This window comes from Chiloscyllium plagiosum, unplaced genomic scaffold, assembly GCF_037043375.1.
Source record: "Chiloscyllium plagiosum isolate Xiang-an unplaced genomic scaffold, Cpla_swu_hap1 HiC_scaffold_22, whole genome shotgun sequence".
NCBI lineage: Eukaryota > Metazoa > Chordata > Chondrichthyes > Orectolobiformes > Hemiscylliidae > Chiloscyllium > Chiloscyllium plagiosum.
The window spans coordinates 57797223-57818509 of record NW_028270160.1 but is presented as its reverse complement, the minus strand read 5'-3'; the positions used below and the strand labels follow the sequence as shown (position 1 = coordinate 57818509).

At 41.3% G+C, this 21287-nt stretch overlaps 1 protein-coding gene and 1 long non-coding RNA gene across 3 annotated transcripts in view; one reads left to right on the top strand and one right to left on the bottom strand.

The window, feature by feature from the left end:
* Positions 1-21287, bottom strand: part of arid5b (AT-rich interaction domain 5B) — a 126909-nt gene that overhangs the window by 96799 nt on the left and 8823 nt on the right. For both annotated transcript variants that reach the window (XM_043712312.2, XM_043712313.2), the window contains exon 3: positions 19767-20001. In XM_043712312.2, coding sequence (XP_043568247.2) covers positions 19767-20001 — 235 coding nt within the window. The remainder of the gene's footprint in view (positions 1-19766; positions 20002-21287) is intronic.
* The window catches only part of LOC148145998 (uncharacterized), an 83181-nt gene continuing 66173 nt past the window's right edge, over positions 4280-21287 (top strand). The window contains exon 1 of the long non-coding RNA XR_015760964.1: positions 4280-4315. This is a non-coding gene — a long non-coding RNA (uncharacterized LOC148145998). The remainder of the gene's footprint in view (positions 4316-21287) is intronic.

The following is a 21287-nucleotide window of genomic DNA, read 5'->3' as shown; positions in this document are numbered from 1 at the left end:
TTGAAAATGAAATGTTTTGCAAATCTCCCAAAGCATTGGGCCATCACATAATTTGGCACATACTGCTCAGCAGCTGCTCTTGCACCTCAATTTCTCTATACTGTCCAAAGGCTCCCATCTTAGAACGTGGTAGGAAACAGCCAAATCTGATCTCCTACTAGCTGCTGGCAGCCACACAACAGAAAAGACTGTTCAATTCAAGGGAAAGCCCATCTTTAAAAAGGAAGACCCAGCTACTGGAAAGCCCATGTTTTCAGTGACAGCAATATCATTGAGAAACTGCACTGAGAGTCAAGTGTTATCTCAATTATCATGTGACTGAATCCTCCAGCACATGTCATCAAACCACATGTAGGCCATCCAGCCCATCAATCTTCTACCTCAACACCGTTTTCCTCACATCATCCCCATTTATGCTAATTTTTTTTAGCATCAAGGAATCAAAGTCCATCATGAACATGCTGAATAATTGAGCAACAGCAGATCTCCTGGGCAGAGAACTGAATACATTTACAACTGAGTGAAGAAATTCCTCCTCATCCCAGTCACCAGACCCGAAACGTTAACTTTGTTTTCTGTTCACAAATGCTGCCAGACTCGCTGAATTTTTCAAGCAACTTCTGTTTTTGTTGCTGATTTACAGCATTCACAGTTCTTTTGGTTTTTATCGAGATCCCTCAATCTGGGCTAACATCCCTCTTGCATAGAGCTGCTGAGTCCCGGAAACACTCCAGGCGGTTCAATATCCAACAAGACTTGGTAATGCTATCTGGTGGTCACTTTGATGACATTAGGATCAGAATGCCAGATTATGCTGGAGACTCCAGTAGGAAATTGGGGGGGGGGGGGGGGGGAGAGAGAACGACAGACGAGGAGGAATGGAGGGAGGGTGGAGAGGGGAGGGAAGAGGAATCACAAGAAACAGTAAGCCAGCTATAGGCAGCAGGAATGGGAGCAGAGAAACGAACCTTGAACCAGACTCATGTTGAGCATTGGAAAAGCTAACCCTATACTGACCCTCTGGGCACACGGTGCTCCCTTGGCACTGACCCTCCAAAGGCACAGTGCTCCCTCGGCACTGATCCTCACCCCTGCTTTAGCACTTACGCCCCAATGACAGATTTCCCTGAGCGCAACTGCTGCCATTGCAGCACTCCCTCAGTAGTGCACTGGAGTGACAGCCTTAGTTTTGCGCTTCAGTATCTGATGTGGGTTTTGATCTGCCCCATCCACCCCATACAGGGCTACCTACAACATTAGTCAAGAGTCACTCCTGCCTTCGAAATGTTCAATAATCGGCCTCCACCTCTTGCTGGGGAAGAGCACCCCTCAGCACCATACCTGAGGGGTGCTGAGGAGAGAAACAATGATGAATGGTGACCCCTATTTCTGAACTGTGACCCCCTCTGCAACACTACTGGGAGGGAACACCCTGTTGACAGTAAAGTTTAGCAGATTGAATTGCAAGCTTAAGACCTGCATCACAAAAGACCAATTTCAAACCTCTACCAACTCCCACCCCACTGCTGCCCTGCTCTGTGCTAGGGTAACACACCAGGGCGAGCCTCATACACCCCCTTGTGGCCAGTTGAATTGCAATACTGGCAGAACCCAGCATTTGTGGGCGGCACAGTGGCACAGTGGTTAGCACTGCTGCCTCACAGCGCCAGAGACCCGGGTTCAATTCCCGCCTCAGGCGACTGACTGTGTGGAGTTTGCACGTTCTCCCCGTGTCTGCGTGGGTTTCCTCCGGGTGCTCCGGTTTCCTCCCACAGTCCAAAGATGTGCAGGTCAGGTGAATTGGCCATGCTAAATTGCCCGTAGTGTTAGGTAAGGGGTAAATGTAGGGGTCTGGGTGGGTTGCGCTTCGGCGGGTCGGTGTGGATTTGTTGGGCCGAAGGGCCTGTTTCCACACTGTAATGTAATATAATCTAATCTAATGAAACCACAATCTACCACCTCTCAATCACTGCTGCTTGAGATAGGACCGAGCACGTGCATGCAGCAGATGAGCAAAGATGGGAAAATAAAAATCACACCCTTGTTTAAGGGCAGAATTCCTAACAATCACATTGCCAATTTTAAAACCATAGTGGTTTTACATTTACACGTGTAAACACAGCACAGCAGTTGAGGAGCACACATCTTCACTCCTCTAGCTCACTTGTTTCTTTTTGAGCAAAAGAATTTACCCATCTCAGAAACTTCAAACCCCAAGACTGGCTGCTCGTGCTTCAGAGGGCATTCGTGCGGCAAACATACCCGGATAAATCCTGGCATCAAGAGATTTAGCTCCAACGTGTCCTCTTCTGAAACTGCTCTACACTCCTTGTGTCTTCAGCGTGATGAGAGAAGGTAAGTAACGACAGCAGAAGAGCTAGTGTGTGTGCACTCACTTTACAGACAAGCACGCATGTTAAAGAGAGAGGTCACTTTCCGAATACGCACCTGGGAGAAGTCCGACACCACCAAACGAGCCACATTTCGCTCTCTATCTGCACTGCACTGGTGAAAACCCCACTCAAAACACCACACATATAAGCAGCATAGTTAATCAAAATACCACACTAGGCAGCTTATCAGAAAAGCAGGAACATGACTGCAAAACAACTGATAAGAAAAGATAAAAACAAATAAAGTCTTTTGAGGCCCATTTCATTTGTACCATGAGTCATATTAATAAACCACACTGTTGTTTCAGTCACAGAAAGAGGGCAGACAATAAAACTATTCATTTCCTAAAAGGTCACCCTGGGAGAAGCACATATTGTTTCATAGTCTATCAGTGAAACTATTATTCAGCTCAAGGAATAAAATATTATAACAAGTACTTTGAAACGTACTGATGGGTTCATTAGGGAGACCAGAGGGAAAAAAAAACAATTTGCAGAGGGAAATCTGAAGACAATTAATCACTCGCTTGTTTTACTTAATTTTCCAATCTGTTTACACTTTTCCAACTACAAATGCATTTTTTATGCCCCAGCTCACAATTTACATCATGCAGCCTCAGATTGCTGGCACTGTGCCAAGTTGCAGTCATGAGGAAACTAACTACACATGAACAGATTCAGTGTTTCATAATGGATAAAGGAACATGTAAATTTTCGGCATGTCAGCAAATAGAGAATCATGGCACACAGACTGCATACAAAACAAATTTAAAACAAGCCTGTTCATGGGCAGAATAAAAGTTGCTCCAAAAATAATCACCACTTTCCACGGCTTCTTGAAAGCGATATTTTTGTTTCCTCTCCCTCGCCAGCTCTAAAAGGGTCAAGTTTATCTCTTTAATTTTGCCTGTCCTTTCCCTTCACATTAAAAAAAAAAGCTGCGGTTCTTGTGTATATATTACCAATAAAACTTCTGAGTCAAAGAGTACCCTTGCAAAACAACAAAAGTCAAAAGGGCACTGCGCCAAACAGAGTTAACAGATTAATCACTGTTCATTCCATTCTGCTCAACAACAAGCTTGTTCCAAGCACATAGGATACCCACTACAAGTGCTATCAATCATTGAGGGAATGAAACAAAAAAAAAGGCAGCAATATCAGACCCGTGTAGATGAGGGGACTATAGCCCAGTCTGGAAGCAGAAATTTTTAAGTTTCCGTCCAAGATAAAATTGATTGCATCTCTGGGATCTTAACTATTCAACTGGAAACAAATGCATTGCCCAATCACTTATTATTTTCTTGTAAACTGAGATGGCAACTTCAAAACAGAAAAAGAATAATAGGTTTCATTTCCAAATTACTTTTGAATCAGAAGACTGGAAGATTTACTGGTTTCCTGTTTCAGCTTGCAAAGGGAAAAACTATAGAGACGGCATAATTAGTCCAGGCTTTTTCTCCCCCCAGCAGTTTCCAATTGGTTCTCAAAGTGACAACATAATCCAGCCCTCTTTAATATGATTCAATTAAGATACAGTGATATTTATTTCAGAATGTCCGTGCAAATTAGCCACAATTAAAAACACTTCCAGTAATGCGAGCGTTTACATGATAAAAACAACACACTATAATTCTGATATTCAAATGCATTCCAACATAGTTTAGCTGATTTTCTGGTATACCAAGGATGTTGGGCAATGATTTTATCATTGAGGGAAATTTCTGAGTCAGTGTCACAATAAAGTGAGTATGACATCAGTTTCATTTCTTTAGGTTTCCAGCGAGTTTGTGGGTTTGCACAGTAACTCCGCCTCACTTCAGAAATAGGTTTCACTTGAACCAAACGGATAGGAGATAAAACGTTTCCCCATTCTAGATGTCTGGCAGGCAAAAATGAAGTCAGAGGCCATTGTCATCCAAGTGGTGAGTACTAATGCAACAGAGTCACACCTATACATTGGGAAATCTGTGCATAAAGTGGAGGACAAGTTATTATGGTGAGGTTGCATCAAGACAGTCTTTTTTTGTTCATTCATAAGATGAGAGTGTCACCAACTCAGCCAACATTTATAAGACCATAAGACATAGGAGTGGAAGCAATGGCATTCGGCCCATCGAGTCCACTCCGCCATTTAATCGTGGCTGATGGGTGTTTCAATTCCACTTACCCGTACTCTCCCGGTAGCCCTTAATTCCTTGTGAGATCAAGAATTTATCAATCTCTGCCTTGAAGACACCCAACATCCTGGCCTCCATTGCACTCTGTGGCAATGAATTCCACAGGCCCGCCCTCTCTGGCTGAAGAAATGTCCTCTCATTTCCGTTCTAAATTGACCCCCTCTAAATTTAAGGCTATGCCCAGGAGTCTTAGTCTCCCCACCTAACGGAAACAACTTTCCAGCGTCCACCCTTTCTAAGCCATGCATTATCTTATAAGTTTCTATTAGATGGCCCCTCAACCTTCTAAACTCTAATGAATACAATCCCAGGATCCTCAGCCGTTAGGCCTACAATTCCAGAGATCATCCGTGTGAATCTCCGCTGGACACACTCCAGTGCCAGTATGTCCTTCCTGAGGTGTGGAGCCCAAAATTGGACACAGTATTTTAAGTTGGGCCTAACGAGAGCTTTATAAAGTCTTTATCGCCCATCCTTAGTCGCCTTTGAGAAGTGGTGCAGAGCTGCCATCTTGGACCACATCAATCTATTTGGTGTATACCCACTATACCACTAGGGAAGGAATTCCAGGATTTTGATCCAGTGACACTGAAGGAACGGTGATGCTTCCAAGTCAGCATGGTGAGTGGCTTGGAGGGGGTCCTGCAGGTGGTGGTATTTCCATGTATCTGCTGCCCTTGGCCATCTGGTTAGGAGTGTCTGTGAGTTTGGAAGATGCTAAGGAGCCTTGAAATATTACATCCTGTGGATAATACACACTGCTAATACTGAGCGTTGGTTGTGGAGGGAGGGAATATTTGTGGATGTGGTGCCAATCAAGTGGCTGCTTTGTTCTGCACCCATCCAGGCAAGTACAGAGTTTTCCACTGCACTCTGACTTGTGCTAGAGTTTAAAAGGAGTCTGGAGGAGAGTTACATGCCACATTATTCCTAGCCTCTTGCATTCACAATTTTAAAATGGCAAGTCCAGCTCAGTTTGTGATCAATGGTAACTCCCAAGATGTTGATAGAGGGGGATTCAGTGACAAAAAATTGAATGTCAACGGACTCTAGCAAGTTTTCCTCTTACTGGAAATAGCCATTGCCTGGTACTGTGGCACGAATGCTGTTTACTCACTTTCAGCCTATGCTTGTACATTGTCCAAATCTTCTTATATTTAGACATGGACTGCTTCAGTACATGAGGAGTTGCAAACAGTGCTGAACACTGTGCAAACATTAGTGAATATCCTCACTTCTGAATTTATAATGGACGGAAGGTGATAAGGTTTGTGTAAAGAACGGCTCAGGTAGGGATATGAACAGTGACTTATTTAATTCTTACATGAAATTTGTGCATCATTGGCAAGACTAGCATTTGCTGTCTGTCTGAATTACAGATGACCAAGTTATGCCATCTCAGGGGACAGTTAAGAGTCAACCACATTGCTGTGGGTCTGGAGTCACATGTAGGCCAGGCCAGGGGAAGCTGTCAGATTCTGTTACCTAAAAGTAAGGATATAAATGAACTAGATGGGTTTTTATAACAACCAAAAATGGTTACACTGTCTTCATTAGAGTAGCTTTTTAATACTAATTTTTTTTTATTTGAATTCAAATTTCATTATCTCCCAAATCCCCCAGAACATTAGCATGGTTCTTCAGATTACTGGTCCAGGGACAATATCACTACAGCTCCACTTGCTTTCATTCATATAACCATCTTTAATGTAGTGAAACACCCTGAGAGGCTTCCTCAAATGCTAAGATCAGATTAAAAACTAACAATAAACCCAAAGGGTGAGGTGACTGGGGCTGATAAAGCTTGGTCAAAGAGATAGACGTCAAAAGGTTCAACAATGAGCTGGAGAGGCTGAGGGTGGGAGTAACAGAGAGAGTGAGGCCCAGGTGGTGAAGGCACAGCCTCCAACGATAGGGCTTGGGAGTGACAGGTGCTGCAAGGAAACAGAATCAGCTGAACACAGTTCTCAAAAAGACCCAAAAAATGCATGTTACCGTACTATGAATGAATAGGACCTCAAGTCAATTTTGATGGGTTGACAATTCTGTCCTCTTTTTCTCCCCCAAGACGCTGGCAAAGTAGCAGCGCAAACTGCAGGCTCCTTAGCCTGGATATTCTGCCTGCATTAGTTTTTTTCTTTGCTTTTTTTTTAAAAAAAGCATGTGTTCCCATTTATTGTGGTAGCTTACCTTCTTTTAAAAGACCTTGGTGAAAGGTGTCTTCTCACGGCCCAGGCCCAGCGACGAGGTGACTTCCAAAGGTCCAGAATGGAGGTATAGGCCTGGCGGTCGCATCCTGTCATGGAGGTTTTCTTCAGTTGCTTCCTGGCATTCCAGCAGCCCAGCGTGGAGGTCTAGCCTTGACGTGGAGGTCTCAGCCTGGTTCTCCAGTGCAATGCACACTAATTGAACTGTGATGAACTTTTACTTTTCTTCTTATTTATGATGTCTTGTCATTAATTTAAGCACTATGGTATGGCAAATTATAAAACTTTTCACTAATTTTTTTGTAAAAATACACTTGACAATAAATTACCATTCTAACTCAAAATGCTAAGTTATCTCATGCTGATGTGAAGCCAGAGCCAGTCTACATTTGCACCATGGTTCTGAGTAGGACCAGATAGGTTTCTCTAAAATTTTCAATTTACAGACCTTGAGCGATATTCTTGATTTTAAGAATATACATTTCCACAGTAGGACATATGAGAGACCAAGGGTGGAGCATAACGTGTGGAGATGCATTGAATTTGACTGCACCCTTATTTTCAAGGCACAAAGGTTATATAATATTAGAAATTTGATTAATAAAGTACATTTTCTGCAAAAACAAAAATTTTCAATGTCACCAACCCCTAAAAAGACCCCGAATCAGTGTATTGTTGTGAGATCAATATCTGGAAAGAAACAAAATTGTGTGCATTCCGAGAGATCCCAACCCCTCGGACAGTGAGTAGACAGGATGATTATATCCACCTTCTCACCCTATCTGGGCACTGGCCCAAAGATAAACCCAGCATCAGATCAGCAAGAATGAAAATTGGAAGTCTTAAATACCCTCACAAGAGCAACTAAAGCAGGTCATTATAGCATCTTTTCACTCCCATGAAAGCATGTTAAAAACTAAAATAGCTGCAGCATTAAACATTGATTGTACAGAACTAGTTATCCTTTTCAGTAAATGTACTCTTTTGCTTACCTCCCCCAGTCAAATTACTAATTTTAGACTTGAATGCACATCTTGGCAGCAGCATTTCTAAGTTTTTTTAAACCTGCAGTTTGGAGTTTAACTGAAGGGGTGGCAAGTTAATTGAGGTGTTTAAAGATGATTAACAAGATAGAGGAGGCCAGAGAAAGAGATACAGTTTCCTCTGGTGGGGGAGTACAACACAAAAGGAGCATAACCTTCAGATTTGAGCGAGATCGTTCACGGGTAAAATCAGAAACTTGGGATGGTGGAAATCAGGAACTCTCGCTTCCAAAAAGCTGTGGAGACCAGGAACAATTGAAAACGGAGATTGACAGGTTTTTATTCAGGAAGGGAAATTAAACCAAAAAGTGAGTGGATGCAGTTATGACACAATCTAAAAGGGCAGAATAGATTTGAGGGACCGAAAGGTCTGTTCCGGTTCCTCGAATGTTCCTATTTTTAAACTGGACTCCTGTTATTTTTAGTGCGCTGCAGAGATAAATAAGCCCATTTTGCAATATCTTTCCTCTCTTACACGATACAAAAGTAATGACGCAAACAGCTTTTCATAACTTCTTTTTTGACCTAAGGCAATGAAACAGATAGCATTTTACAAATTACTGGGCATCTATTCTTGAAACTGAACGCAATAATTTATTACATGTACTCCTTGCAAATGCAATTACTGTACCAATTCTGAAAGAGGGAAACATGATTTGAAATAAATAGTTTGACGCACTTGTGACACATTTCGACAGATCTGGGTGAACAATTGTTCTCAGCAAGCTAACCTGAATGCTATTAATCACAGTCATCATCATAGCCTTTATTCAGGCTTGAAGATAAGGAAAAGCATTCAGAATATAAAAATATATTAGTAAAATACAATAAGGCTATTATGTTAATTTACTGCGTAAACTAGAAATGCTTTCACATTGAGAAGGTAACTGCTGTGCAAAGAAATGACTAGAGTTTTTAAGGCAATGTTTAAACAGAATTCAACCTTCTCTTAAGCAACAATTGGATTGAGCCAGAATTTTCCAGCTGAGTACAAATTGAGCTATTTTCTCAAAGACTGTCTAATGAATAATTAGAAGCAAGAATTCAACAACAGGAAACTAGCTGGGAAAAAAAATTAATTGCATTTGTTATGAATGTTCTCAAATTCGTGGAATAAGTGGAAAAGCATAAAATCATTGCAACAGTAATAACACACCCATAGTTTGCTTACTGATTGTATTGTTCAATTCAGGAAGTTAGGAGGCATCAAAAATCCCTTTGAAACTGGCCTATTCTTGAAGTACGCAGAGTAGTACTGCAACGAGGTGTTGGAAAATACAAGTGACACAGTCAAAATCTTTATTTGGACATGCTTTTAACAGCACAATAACATTATACGGATTGCAAAATCATTGCTGATGATTCATTAGTTTGATTACAATATTGTCCACATTTCAGAGCAACACAGTCACAGGAGTTGGCTATTTGACCCATTGAGGCTGCTGCAGCATTCAATGAGGTCACGGCGAATCTGCAACCTAAATCCATCGCTGCCCTTGTCCCATATCAAATCTCAACTTCAAATTTAAACAACTGACTGAGCATCAACTGCTGTTTGGGGAAAGAATTTCAGACTTCTGTTGTATTTATGTGTGGAAACGTTTACAAATTTCACTCCTGAAAGAAGATCAGCCACTAATGTTTCAACAATGTCCTGGAGTCATAGACACCCTGACTAATGGAAATAGTTTCTGTCTATCGACACAACTTGTTCCCCTTGATAGCTGCTGAACCTTCATAAGTCCAACAATGCCATTCTTAGTTTGTATAATTTCACTCTTAGACTTTAGATATGTCTACTCATCGTGTCTCTTACCCCAACTAAAAAAGGACCAATATTTCCTTCCTAAGGAGGGGTGTCCAGAACAGCTCTCAATACTCCACGAGTTTGCCTACCCCTTTATAACCAGTTTTCTTCTAAATAAAAATGGCCAGCTTTTGCTACAGCATTTTCAGTAACTGATTATTAAAATGCCAATAAATGATGTACATGGAGCATGCATCCCTCCCAAGAAAAAGTCTCTTTGGGCTTTCATTTTTAAGCTTTTTTGACATTTTTGAAAAAACCCAGTATGTACCCATTGATTCCAAAGTGGATGACCACACATTTATGTACATCAAAAGTTATTTGTCACAACGTCTCTGCAGTGTTAGAATCCCAATTACACCGACAACGTGACTCTCAGTAACAACTTTCAAACTCCCCACGCTAGCATCCATGATGGAGAACACCTATGTAAACTTTTCACACTATAATTCAACCTATCAATGGATTCATAATGAAAGTGAACACTGGTATGAATGATCTCCCTGGCTGACCTCTCTAATCTCTACATCAGCTGACAACAAAGAGTCTCTGAGAAATTCCATGGAAGACTGGCCAGCAGTTTATTAAGTCAGAAACAAACACGAACAATGGCTGGGAAACTCAGCAGGTCTGGCAGCATCTGTGAGAGAGAAACAGTTAACATTTCAAGTCCTGTGACCCATCTTCATTTCTGAAGTAGTCATATTGGACTCAATACATCAACCATTTCTATATCCACCGATGCTGCCAGAGCTGCTGAGTTTCTCCAGCCATTGCCCATTTTTGCTTCTAATAGAAATTTTTTAAAAAAATCACAATTTCTGCTCATCCCACTCTCTATAAACCTGATCTCAACCAAAGTTCTACTGACCATAACCTAACTGCATATCCCAAGGTGTTACAAAAATGCAAACTGTTCTTGAAAGAATTAGAATTAGGTTTATTGTCACAAATACTCAAGTACAGGGATACATGAGTAAATGAAAAGTGTACAAAGTTGCAACTTCTCGCGCCATCCTAGGTAAAAGGGTAGAGGCAGCATCTGAGGAGCAGGAAAATCCTCTCATTTATCTCTCCACCCTTCAGGCACTCTGCCTCTATTCCTGATGAAGGGCTTTTGCCCGAAACGTCAATTTTCCTGCTCCTCGGATGCTGCCTGAACTGCTGTACTTTTCCAGCACCACTTTAATCTAGACGCTGGTTTCCAGCATCTGCAGTCCTTGTTTTTACTTAGGTAAAATTTGAAAAATGAAAAAAATAAAGTTAGAACATCAGTCTTACAGTCCTTATAAAGCTACATACTAAGATAACTAGGCACAAAATTTGAGGTATAAATTAGAAAAGTAGAGAAATAAGTTTAAAAAGTTCAGCATTACAGTCCTTCTAAAGCAGGGAGATTGTCACAGGAAATCTCCTCGCTCTCTCCATCAATCCCCCACATTTTCAACTGGTACTTTGCCCCCTATCTACCCAGACTCTCCAATCAGAAACCCCACCCCGCTTCGAGGAATTCTGCTACACAAGATGCTGTACAATATTTAAAAGGTTGGGCTAAAATTTAATTTTGGGAGGAAAGATGGCCAAGGGAAAGTTAAATTTTCGTGGTAGTTCACTACAGCCCTTGTTACTGGTGAATCTCAACATTATGAATTCTCCTCCTCAAAAAGGGGGGAAAAAAAAGCACATTTGGGAGGGAGTATTTACAAACAGCATGCGAGATTGTTATGGCCCAGTTTTAAATTCCCAGCGAGAAGGAGCTGGGCTACTATCCATATTGTATCTTGTCCAGCAAATGCTGAGAGTTATCTCAGGCATGCGAAAAAAAATTCTGCCTCTACATGTAGACTGTGGCCATAAATGAATAGGGTTGTGAAACCGAAACGTAAGATTTGCTTGTTTAAATAGGTACACTTAAAAGCTTGAAGCACAGAATTAAGATGGCATGTGGACCAAGTTTCTGATGCAACAGAAGTGCACTGATTTACCAAACTGGCATGCAACGGAGTGCGTTATTTCAGTACAATGCACTTGTTCAAAAATCCTCTGTTAAGACAATTGGCTCAAATACCATATTGACATAATCAGGTGGAAAATGATCAAAGTGTGACAGAAACAAGTGTGTGGATACAACATTCACATCAATTCTAGCAGATCCCCAATCATGTTGTTCATAGACAGTCTCCAATCTAAAGTCTGGCTGCTCTGTTTAGTCAATCATCAGACCGGTGCACTTAAGGTTCAATTACTCCTTGTGTATGTTCTGCTAACTGTAGCTGGTTATAAATTGCAGAGGTCAACGAGAGGTCAGCAAACTGTTTAGAAATTTCAGTCGATGGTTAATCACTGGCTAACTTTATTTTATTGAGATTGCTATATTGATCCAACATTTTTTGTGTTTGTGTGTGATGGGGTGGGCACGGGAATGATGGTGGTGGCTATGTTGGCGGCTGGAAGCCAAGGTCTCTTTCCAATTTGCCAAAGCCCATCAAATTCCGATTGGCACTCATCATCATTCTGACCTGCTAAATCAAGGGGGCATTACTGAGCAAGTTCCCAGCCCATCCTAGGGCCCTTTAAAGCCCACCATAATCCCCAGTGAAATCTGCCAGCTGATGTCGCTGAGCACATTCAGAGATTTGAGAAACCCCAAATTTTTGCAACCGATAGGCCACTGTTCCCAAATGGGTGAGTCTACAAAGACACATTCTCAGCCAAGTCTGTTGAAAACACAAGATGATAAACTAAGGTTCCATTCCAATGTGTGAGGATTCAAATTGAATAGGGTTTAAAATGGGAGGAACAACTCTGGTGGTGCAGTGGTAGTACCCCGAAGTCTGAGCCAGGAGGCGTGGGTTTAAGTCCCACCACTCCTGAGATGTGTAGTAATATCTCTGAACAGGTTAATTGGAAAATATCTATAATGAGGGGTTTGGAAGTGAGCGGGGAGATGGTAGTCAACTTCATTCCTTCAGTTTCCTGTCAGAATACCAAGTTTCCAATGAACCCATTCCTACTGTTCACTGCACTGGACACTCACATTTGTAACCAGGATGTCCCAAGGAATATCATGGAAGACCTGGCAAAACAGTGTTTCCGGTCTGCCGTACTGCACTATCACAAACAATTACGCCTCACTCACCTCTAAAGAAAAAGTACAGAACACCAGACGCCTGGATCTCTTACATTAACCTCCATACGAACCCAAAGTTTCCACGACAGTCATTAACCCTGCTGCCCTGAAAGAACACACCTACATTTTGCATGGTATAATCTTTCTGACCTTACAATGCACTGCATTCTCTGACTCACTATTAACAGTGTGACAGGAAGTTTTTTAGTAATATTAGCCATTGGGTTGGTTAAAGTATGTTGGAAAATATACTGCTTAATCAAAGTGCACAATATTATTTTGGATTTTATATAATCCCGCTGCAGAAGAGCATCGATATCCATTCAAAGCTGCAAGGTATCAATTTTCTGCAGATACACTGCTCTTTGCAAATCCACACCTTAGTGACTGCACTCCCTTTCTTTCCACAAAAACATACATTATCCTCTCTGTTGAGTAGTTTTTCTCCCCCCTATATATTGACAGACATGGCTGTGGACTTGTTTTAAAACATGATACATTTATTCACAGCACACGGTGGCAGTGAAACGCCTGCTGCTTCCAAGGGGCCTGGGCCTTCATTTGCTGCCAACTGCCCAGAAACTCTGGCCCCAGAACAGATGACACTAAGTGATTAGCTCTTTTAAACGATTTCTGTTTAAAACAAGTGCCACACACGCATTGGTGAAACATCTTAGAACGGAGTTAAGTGGCAACACCTCTCTGACATGCAGGGTGAATTTCAGCTTCCAATTATTTAACACCCTCTGAATGTTAGATGAGTATTTCCAAAGAGAGAAACCAACCATCTCCCCTTGATATTCAATGGCTTCAGCACTGAAACCCTCCATGATCAATGGCCTGGGAGTAACCATGGAGCAGAGTCTGAACCGGATCAAGCAGATAAATCCTGTAACTACACGAGAGGCCAGAATTCTGCAGTAAATCACCACCTGCCTGCAACAAAGACTGTTCACCAAACACGAGACAAATCATGTTCTATGTTCCCCCAATTGTTTTCTTTGCCTTCTGTGCCAACTTCAGAGGTAACAAATTCCGATCTTGGAGGATGCGTCAACACAATGATTGATGAGCACAAATCCTCAGATGGTGTGCAGTTTAGACGGATAATTGATTGGGAGTGTGATGGAATAATCTTCACCTGCTACATCAGTGCAATTTCAACATGAGAAGCCTCAACATCATCTGGGACATTTGGTCAGCATCACCTTCAACAGTCATTCCCTCCACCGCTGATGCACAGTAGCGGCAGCGTGTACTACATACAAGATACACAACAAACCAAGGCTCCTTTGACCACACTTTCCAAATTTACAGCCTCTGGTATTTAGCAGAAGGCCGAAGATGCATGGGAGAACCATCATCTGCAAGGTTCATTCAGACTCTCACAGCATCCCGACATGGAACTATAATCGCCGTTGCTTCACTCTCACTGGGTCAAAACTCTTGATTTTTGCTCCTACCATGACCGCACATGTACCTACATCCGAGGACTGTAGTGGTTCAAAAAGATAGCTCCCACCACCTTCTCTAGGGCAATTAAGGACAGGCAATAAATGCTGGGCTCGTCTGCGATGCTCACATCCCACAAAAGAACTTTAAAAAAAATGCCACCAAACACATGACCAGAAACTGAGCTCGTCACTTATCCTTTACAGCTAATCCGACAATTGGTAATCTTAAGTCCCAAAACAAAAATTGTATTGAGAGACTGATAAACTGAAAGGATAATTGGCTGTGTTTTCCAGTCTGAAATCGGTTTATTGTGTCACATATTTCAAAACTGCTCCAGCAAGTGTAATTAATCAAACAATGCATGTTCAAAACTAGTGATGAAGGCCCACTCTTTGTGCAGTTTGTCAAGCAGCTCATCGGATTAGCAGCTTTATTTAAGAGATGGTCCCTTAAATCCGAACATAATTATCTTTTTTAATCCATTCACGAGATGCAGGTGTCTCTCTATGACTAGGCCAGCACTTGCTGCCAATCCCTAATTGTCCAGAGTCAACCTCACTCCTGTGATTCTGGTGTCACGTTGGCCAGACCAGGTTAGGACGCCAGTCTCCTTCCCTAAATGACACTGAAGTCACCACGTCAATTGGTAATAATTACATCACCACCATTAGGCTAGGTTTTGTTTGGAATTCTAATTGCTATCTGGTGGGATTCAAACCCATATCGCCAGAACATTAGCCTGGGCTTCTGAATTACTCGTCCTGTAATATTAGCACTACACCACTGCCTCACCTGACAGATGATGCCATCCGACTTTCCACTGACAGCTCCTCTTGGGTAGTCTTTTGTTCCACCTTAGCTCGGCAATGAGACAGTAATTTGGTCTCCAGTTTGGGAGAAAAGCAGCGGGATTCAAATGGAAAGCAAAGGGCACTGAACACACTTGACATAAGATACTTTGTGATAGCCATAGTTCATGAATCACAGAAAATTAGCGTGCAGGCACAGCAGGTAATAAGGAAAGCGAATGGAATGTTGGTTTTTTATAGCATAGAACATAAAGGTAAGGAAATATTGTCGCAACTATACAAGGTATTGGTGAGACCACACCTGGAGTACTGTGCAGAGTTCTGGTCCCATTATTTGACAAAAGATGTGATAGCATTGGAAGCAGTTCAGAGGAGGTTCTCTAGATTGATCCCAGAGAGGAAAGGTTTGTCGTAACAAGAGAGATTGAATAGTTTAGGCCTATACTCTCTGGAATTTAGAAGAGTAAGGGGAGATCAAATTAAGGTATTCACAATGATAAAAGATGCAGATAAAATAGACATGGAGTAGATGCTTCTTCTTGTGGGGCATTCTGGGACGAAAGATCATAGTCTTAGGGTAAGGGATAGGAAACTTAAAACAAAGTTGAGGAGAAACCACTTCTCCCAAAGGGTTGTGAATCTGTGAATTCGCTACCCCAAAGGTGCGGTGGGTGCTGGGACAGTGAGTAAATTTAAAGAACAATTAGACCAATTTTTAATTGTTAATGGGGTGAAGGGATATAGAGAGAAGGGAAGAAAATGGGGGTGAGAAGCATATCAGCCATGTTCGAATGGCAGAGCAGACTTGATCGGCCAAATGGCCTAATTCTGCTATCATATCTTATGAGCATAGCGGAGATCAAAGTTAAAAATCACACAACACCAGATTATAGATAACAGGTTTAATTGGAAGCACACTAGCTTTCGGAGCGATACTCCTTCATCAGGTGATATCACATGATGAAGGAGCGTTGCTCCGAAAGCTAGTGTGCTTCCAATTAAACCTGTTGGACTATAACCTGGTGTTGTGTGATTTTTAACTTTGTACACCCCAGTCCAACACCGGCATCTCCGAAAGCGGAGATCAAGGCAGTCATGTGAATAAATAATACAGCACAATGTGCAAAGTTGAAGAGAGAGAAAAGGTGGTTTACAAACGTAATGAGCTATCGTTCAGCACCCAAACACTTAACTATTACAGACTGATGCAAATGCCCATTCAGACTTCTAGCCCTGGGTTCAACATGCTATTTGTTCCTGGCAACCTGCCTCACTTCAAGTACACACAAACCAAAATGTGATCTTCATCATCATTCACACCATAACTGGCAATAAAACAGACCTGAAGATTTGTGTTCAGCATCTAAAGAGAAGACTGCCTGCAATACTTCTGTTGATAAAATGGACACTCCTCAAAATCTGACTTTATTGCACATCCAAATCATATTTACACCCACTGAATGTTTGGACTTGTTACAATTCGGGATGGTTTTACCATGTTTTAAAACTATACTAACATTAGGGGAGGGGGAACCAGTGAAAAGCCTCAAACACATTTGTGCAACTATATTGGTGAGACACCTTTCTAAATGGGCCACATAATTTAAATAGTTTGTACAGCATCATCACTGGTCTGAATGGGAGAAGATGGCAGACAACTCCAGCAATCCGTAACTGAGTACCCATGAGGCCATTGACAGAAATATATTCCATCACAATCTATTACATTGCGACCTGCAAAATCCCTCATTCCACCATTACCATTAGGCAATGAGACCAACTCTGATTCAATGAGGCAGGACAGCATGTCAACCTAACCCTAACCCTACTCTAACTAAAATGGAGACCTTAAACCAGCAGAACTACACTTTAGGATTTCAAGCATTCAAAACAGTCAAAGGTTCATTCTATAGACAGAGATGGGTGATCCCACAACTAACGGACAAGATCTAAATTATGTAGTCTGAGGGGAGAGTGATTGTTCTTGATAGCATTCAACCAAGTATGCCAGATGAATTCTTGTACAACTGGATTAAAGTTGAACAGGTGCACAAGAAATCTCTCCACTGGTTCGAGTCATAGGAAATAGGAAGATCTGGTCAGTCATCTCAACTCGAGGAGTTCCTCAGGGTAATGTCCTAGGCCCAACCATCTTCAACTGCTTCATCAATGACCTTCCCTCCATCACAAGGGCAGAAGTGGGGATATTCAACAACGCCGAACATTGTGCAACCATTCTCAACTCCTCAGATACTGAAGTAGTCTGTGTTCAAATGTAGCAAGACCTGGGCTCAAGCTGATTTAGCCAATGTTCCCTCTAAACCAAATAGCCACTGCTCCGAAGTTGGATATGTATGCCAAATTGGTGCTGAAACATTTACTTCTGGGTTTTCCAGCCATTGCCACACTCTGACCTTGGAGGTCTGTGCAGCAACGGGAGCGGTTAAGAGGCAATATAGCTAATAAATGGCAAGAAACGTTCAAATGACAGAAACACTGTCTCCAGCAAAAGAAAATCTAACCATTCACCCCAATCTTGACAGTTAACAGGATTACTAATCCCAAATCCTGGGCTAACATTATCTACTGACCAGATACAATCCTCACTTTCACCCAGATACTGAACTAGACTAGCCATGTAAACAACATGGTTACAACAGCTGGCCAGAGGCCAGGAATTCTCTGGTCAGTAAGTGAATCTCCTGACTCACCAAAGCCTGTCCACCACCAAGCAAGCTCAAATCAAGACTGCAAAGGAATACCATTCCTCTTCTACCAGCCGTAATGCAGGCCCAGGCAGCTGCAACAACTCTCACACAGTTCAATACCATCCAAGATAAAGCAGCCCACTTAACTGGCATCCAATTCATCACCTTAAAGAATCACACTCCACCATCACAGTGCAAATGGTTGCAGTGTATATCATCTTGAAAATCGACTGCAGCAACTTGCCCAGCTTCCTTCAAGAGCATGTTCTGAACTCATAACCTCTATCACCCCAAGGTAATGGTAGCATATACATAGGACCATCACCACCAACAAATTCCCCTTCATGTTACATACCATCCTGACTTGAAGGTATATTATTGTGCCTTTACACTACTGCCAGGTGTAAAGATCTCCTTAACAGTACTGTGCTTGTTCAAACTTTTTATTTACCTGCACTCATGGGACCAGAAGTACATCAGTTGATTAAATATTCTGGTTGATCAAGAGGTCCACATAATCAATGTAAAAACACATAATAAGTAATAGAAATATAATGCAGGTATGCACATCATTGTTATACTTTATTTACAACATAAACTACTTAAATAATCATGAAACACTGCCTTAAATAAAATTTAGCAGCAGAGATGCTTCTCACTCACACCCTCAACTGATACTCAGCCATCACAGTATTTGAGGAGACATTGACTTCAACTGTTAATATTTCAGTTTAAACAAATATATTTACACTGAGGTAAATAAATTCAAAATATACAATAATCGGAAAATTAATATATGAGGAACTTTTGAGGACTCTGGGAATAAACACGATAGAATTTAGAAGGATGAGGAGGGATCTGCTTGAAACATTCAGAATACTGAACAGACTGGACAGAGTGGATGTTGGGAAAATGTTTCCATTGGCAGGAGAGATGAAGACCCAAAGGCACAGCCTTAGAATAAAGGGAAGACCCTTCAGAACAGAGATAAGAAGAAACTTCTTTAGCCAGAGAGTGATGAATCTGGGGATTTCATTGCCACAGCAGGCTATGGAGGCCAGGTCATTGAGTATATTTAAAACAGAGATAGAGAAGTTCTTGATTGCCAAGGGGATCAAAGGTTACAGGGAGAAAGCAGGAAAATGGGGTTGAAAAATCTATCAACCATGATTGAATGGCAGAGCAGACTCAATGGGCCGAATGGCCTCATTTCTGCTCCAACGTCTTATGGTCTTACAATTATCAGTAAGCTTTGCAGTATTTGAGGTGTATCATTTTTGCCAGTTTAGTTCATCAAGAGTTCCGGTTCATAAGGTGCCAGTTAAAACAAAGTTTGCTGTGCCTATTCCTCACAGATTACAATGGTTTAATCGGGTGTCCCAATGCCACATTCTCAAGAGTAATTAGTGATGAGAACAAGTGCTGGATTTACCACAAGATGAACAACTCAGCAAAATAATTAAGGCAGAAAGAACCAAACACTTTTAAGTACTGATATGTTACCCAAACTCATTTGATGCTTTTTCAGTGCAACAGAATTAGGAGGCAATTCAGAAAAAGGTGACCCACAGAACTACCTAGTGACCACAGCTGACATTACAGTGTGACAGTTGACATAGCAAAACTGAATGATGAACATTGACAAAAGGTACACCCAACAATTGGGAGACATAAAAGGCAGACAATGGAGACAAACAAACAGATGTCATACTGTCAGAAGAACAAAACCTGTTGTTATTTAACAATGGTCCTTGATTTTCCAGTTTCACATAAATCAAACATTTTAATTTTTTTTGCTTGTCAATGATACAAAACACCATAAATATCTCAATGGCTGCAAATATCAAAAGTCAAAGTGTAAACAATTAAATTCCACCAGCAACTTGCCAACTCCAAAGAGAAAATGCACATCTGCTCAATACCAACTGAACCTTAAACTCAATTAAGTGATAGTGGGAAAGAACAGCTTTCAAATTAGAAATTTGAGCTCAAATAAAATGAACAGTCTTTTTTTAAAAAAGTAAATAAAATATTTACCAAGATCAGCCTTTTCTTTTAACACATCCTTGAAATTGAGGCCACTGTTCAGGGTGCAATGCCGATACTGATTCAAGGCTTCTTTTTGTCCATTCATACCCAGTTCCTTTCTCATCGACGGTTTCAGTGACACAGCCCCCAGGCCCCGTGTCCATGTGCCGAAATCTGAGCACGCCCATTTCATCAGGTCATCCAACTTCACAACGACTTTCTCCGATACAGCAACAACTTCATCCTGTAAATAATACCACAAACAACAAAGCAACAGGAACATGACCTTGCTGATTTTGAATGATGCAGAGCAGCATCCTGTATATTTCAGACAATTCCAAAGTTTCAACCTGCACCAGACTTAACTGCCAGAGCTACAAGTAGCACACTGCAGGAATCAAAATTATTCTGGTAATGAGTGAAAGATACACTTCTTAAATTACTGCCTAATTTTAATCCTATTTTCCCCTCTGTCTCCCAAACTAGAAATGTAGAATCAGACTTATCCAACTAACCCCAGAACCCACTCTTCCTCCACTAGTCCTGCAATTTTAAAGGATTTATTCAATTCCTTTTGAAACCATCTCCTGAATTTCATTCCACCACCATTTCTGGGAGTGCATTCCAAATCACAATTTGTCGCATGAAAAAAAAAATGCATCTCTGTCCTCGTTCTCATTCCATTGACATTAAATCTGTGCCCTTTGTTTACTGACCATCCTTTAGATACCAAACAAGAGGTTGCTAACAGAGACGTGAAAATTGAATCTGCAATAAACAGTTTGAAATTGCAGAGAGCAATATAAGGTGACCTTCTCCCAGTTTGTTCCTCATTCCCTGTCCCTAGAGAGCCTCCTGCTCCCTCAGCTACATTCCTACCAAAAAGAGGAATGAGACAGCATCTTAACCCACATCACTATGGAGAACCACAGTGATGAATCCATTTAAGTTTTCATTTTTGCAATCGCTTTTCTCTAAATATATGTTTCTCTGTTAGCATTACGAGCTCAGCAAAAAATAAAAAACCAACCAGCCCTTTAAGCAGGCAAAGTAATGGTCACCAACTAATATCACACTCACTTTTTGCAAATAGAGTCCGCAAAACAAAATTCTACTGGCAGGATAAAAACCAAATGCAAATATTTGTTTAAGCTAGGTTCAAATAATTAATGTAAACACGATCTGTGTAATCTCTGTATCAACTGCCAGTGTGATAGCTTGCGTATTATATTCAGAAGGTCAATGGACAAGGTTTAAAAGATTTGCCACAGGAATGTGTGAGAAAGGTTCCAAATGTTATACATATCGTTCTACGGAATCTTAGATCTGAATTCCATTGTTATGTTTTGTTTCAACCTTTTAGATTCCTTCTAACCTTGAAGCATGCTCTCATGAATGATGCATGAATGATTTTCTGCAAATCTCACACAGGATTCTAAGATTGTGGAGCTGATCTAGTAAAAAAACAGCATGAAAAGAATGTACTGAATATTTGCATTTCATTGTTGGAAAAAAATCAGTTGAGATTAT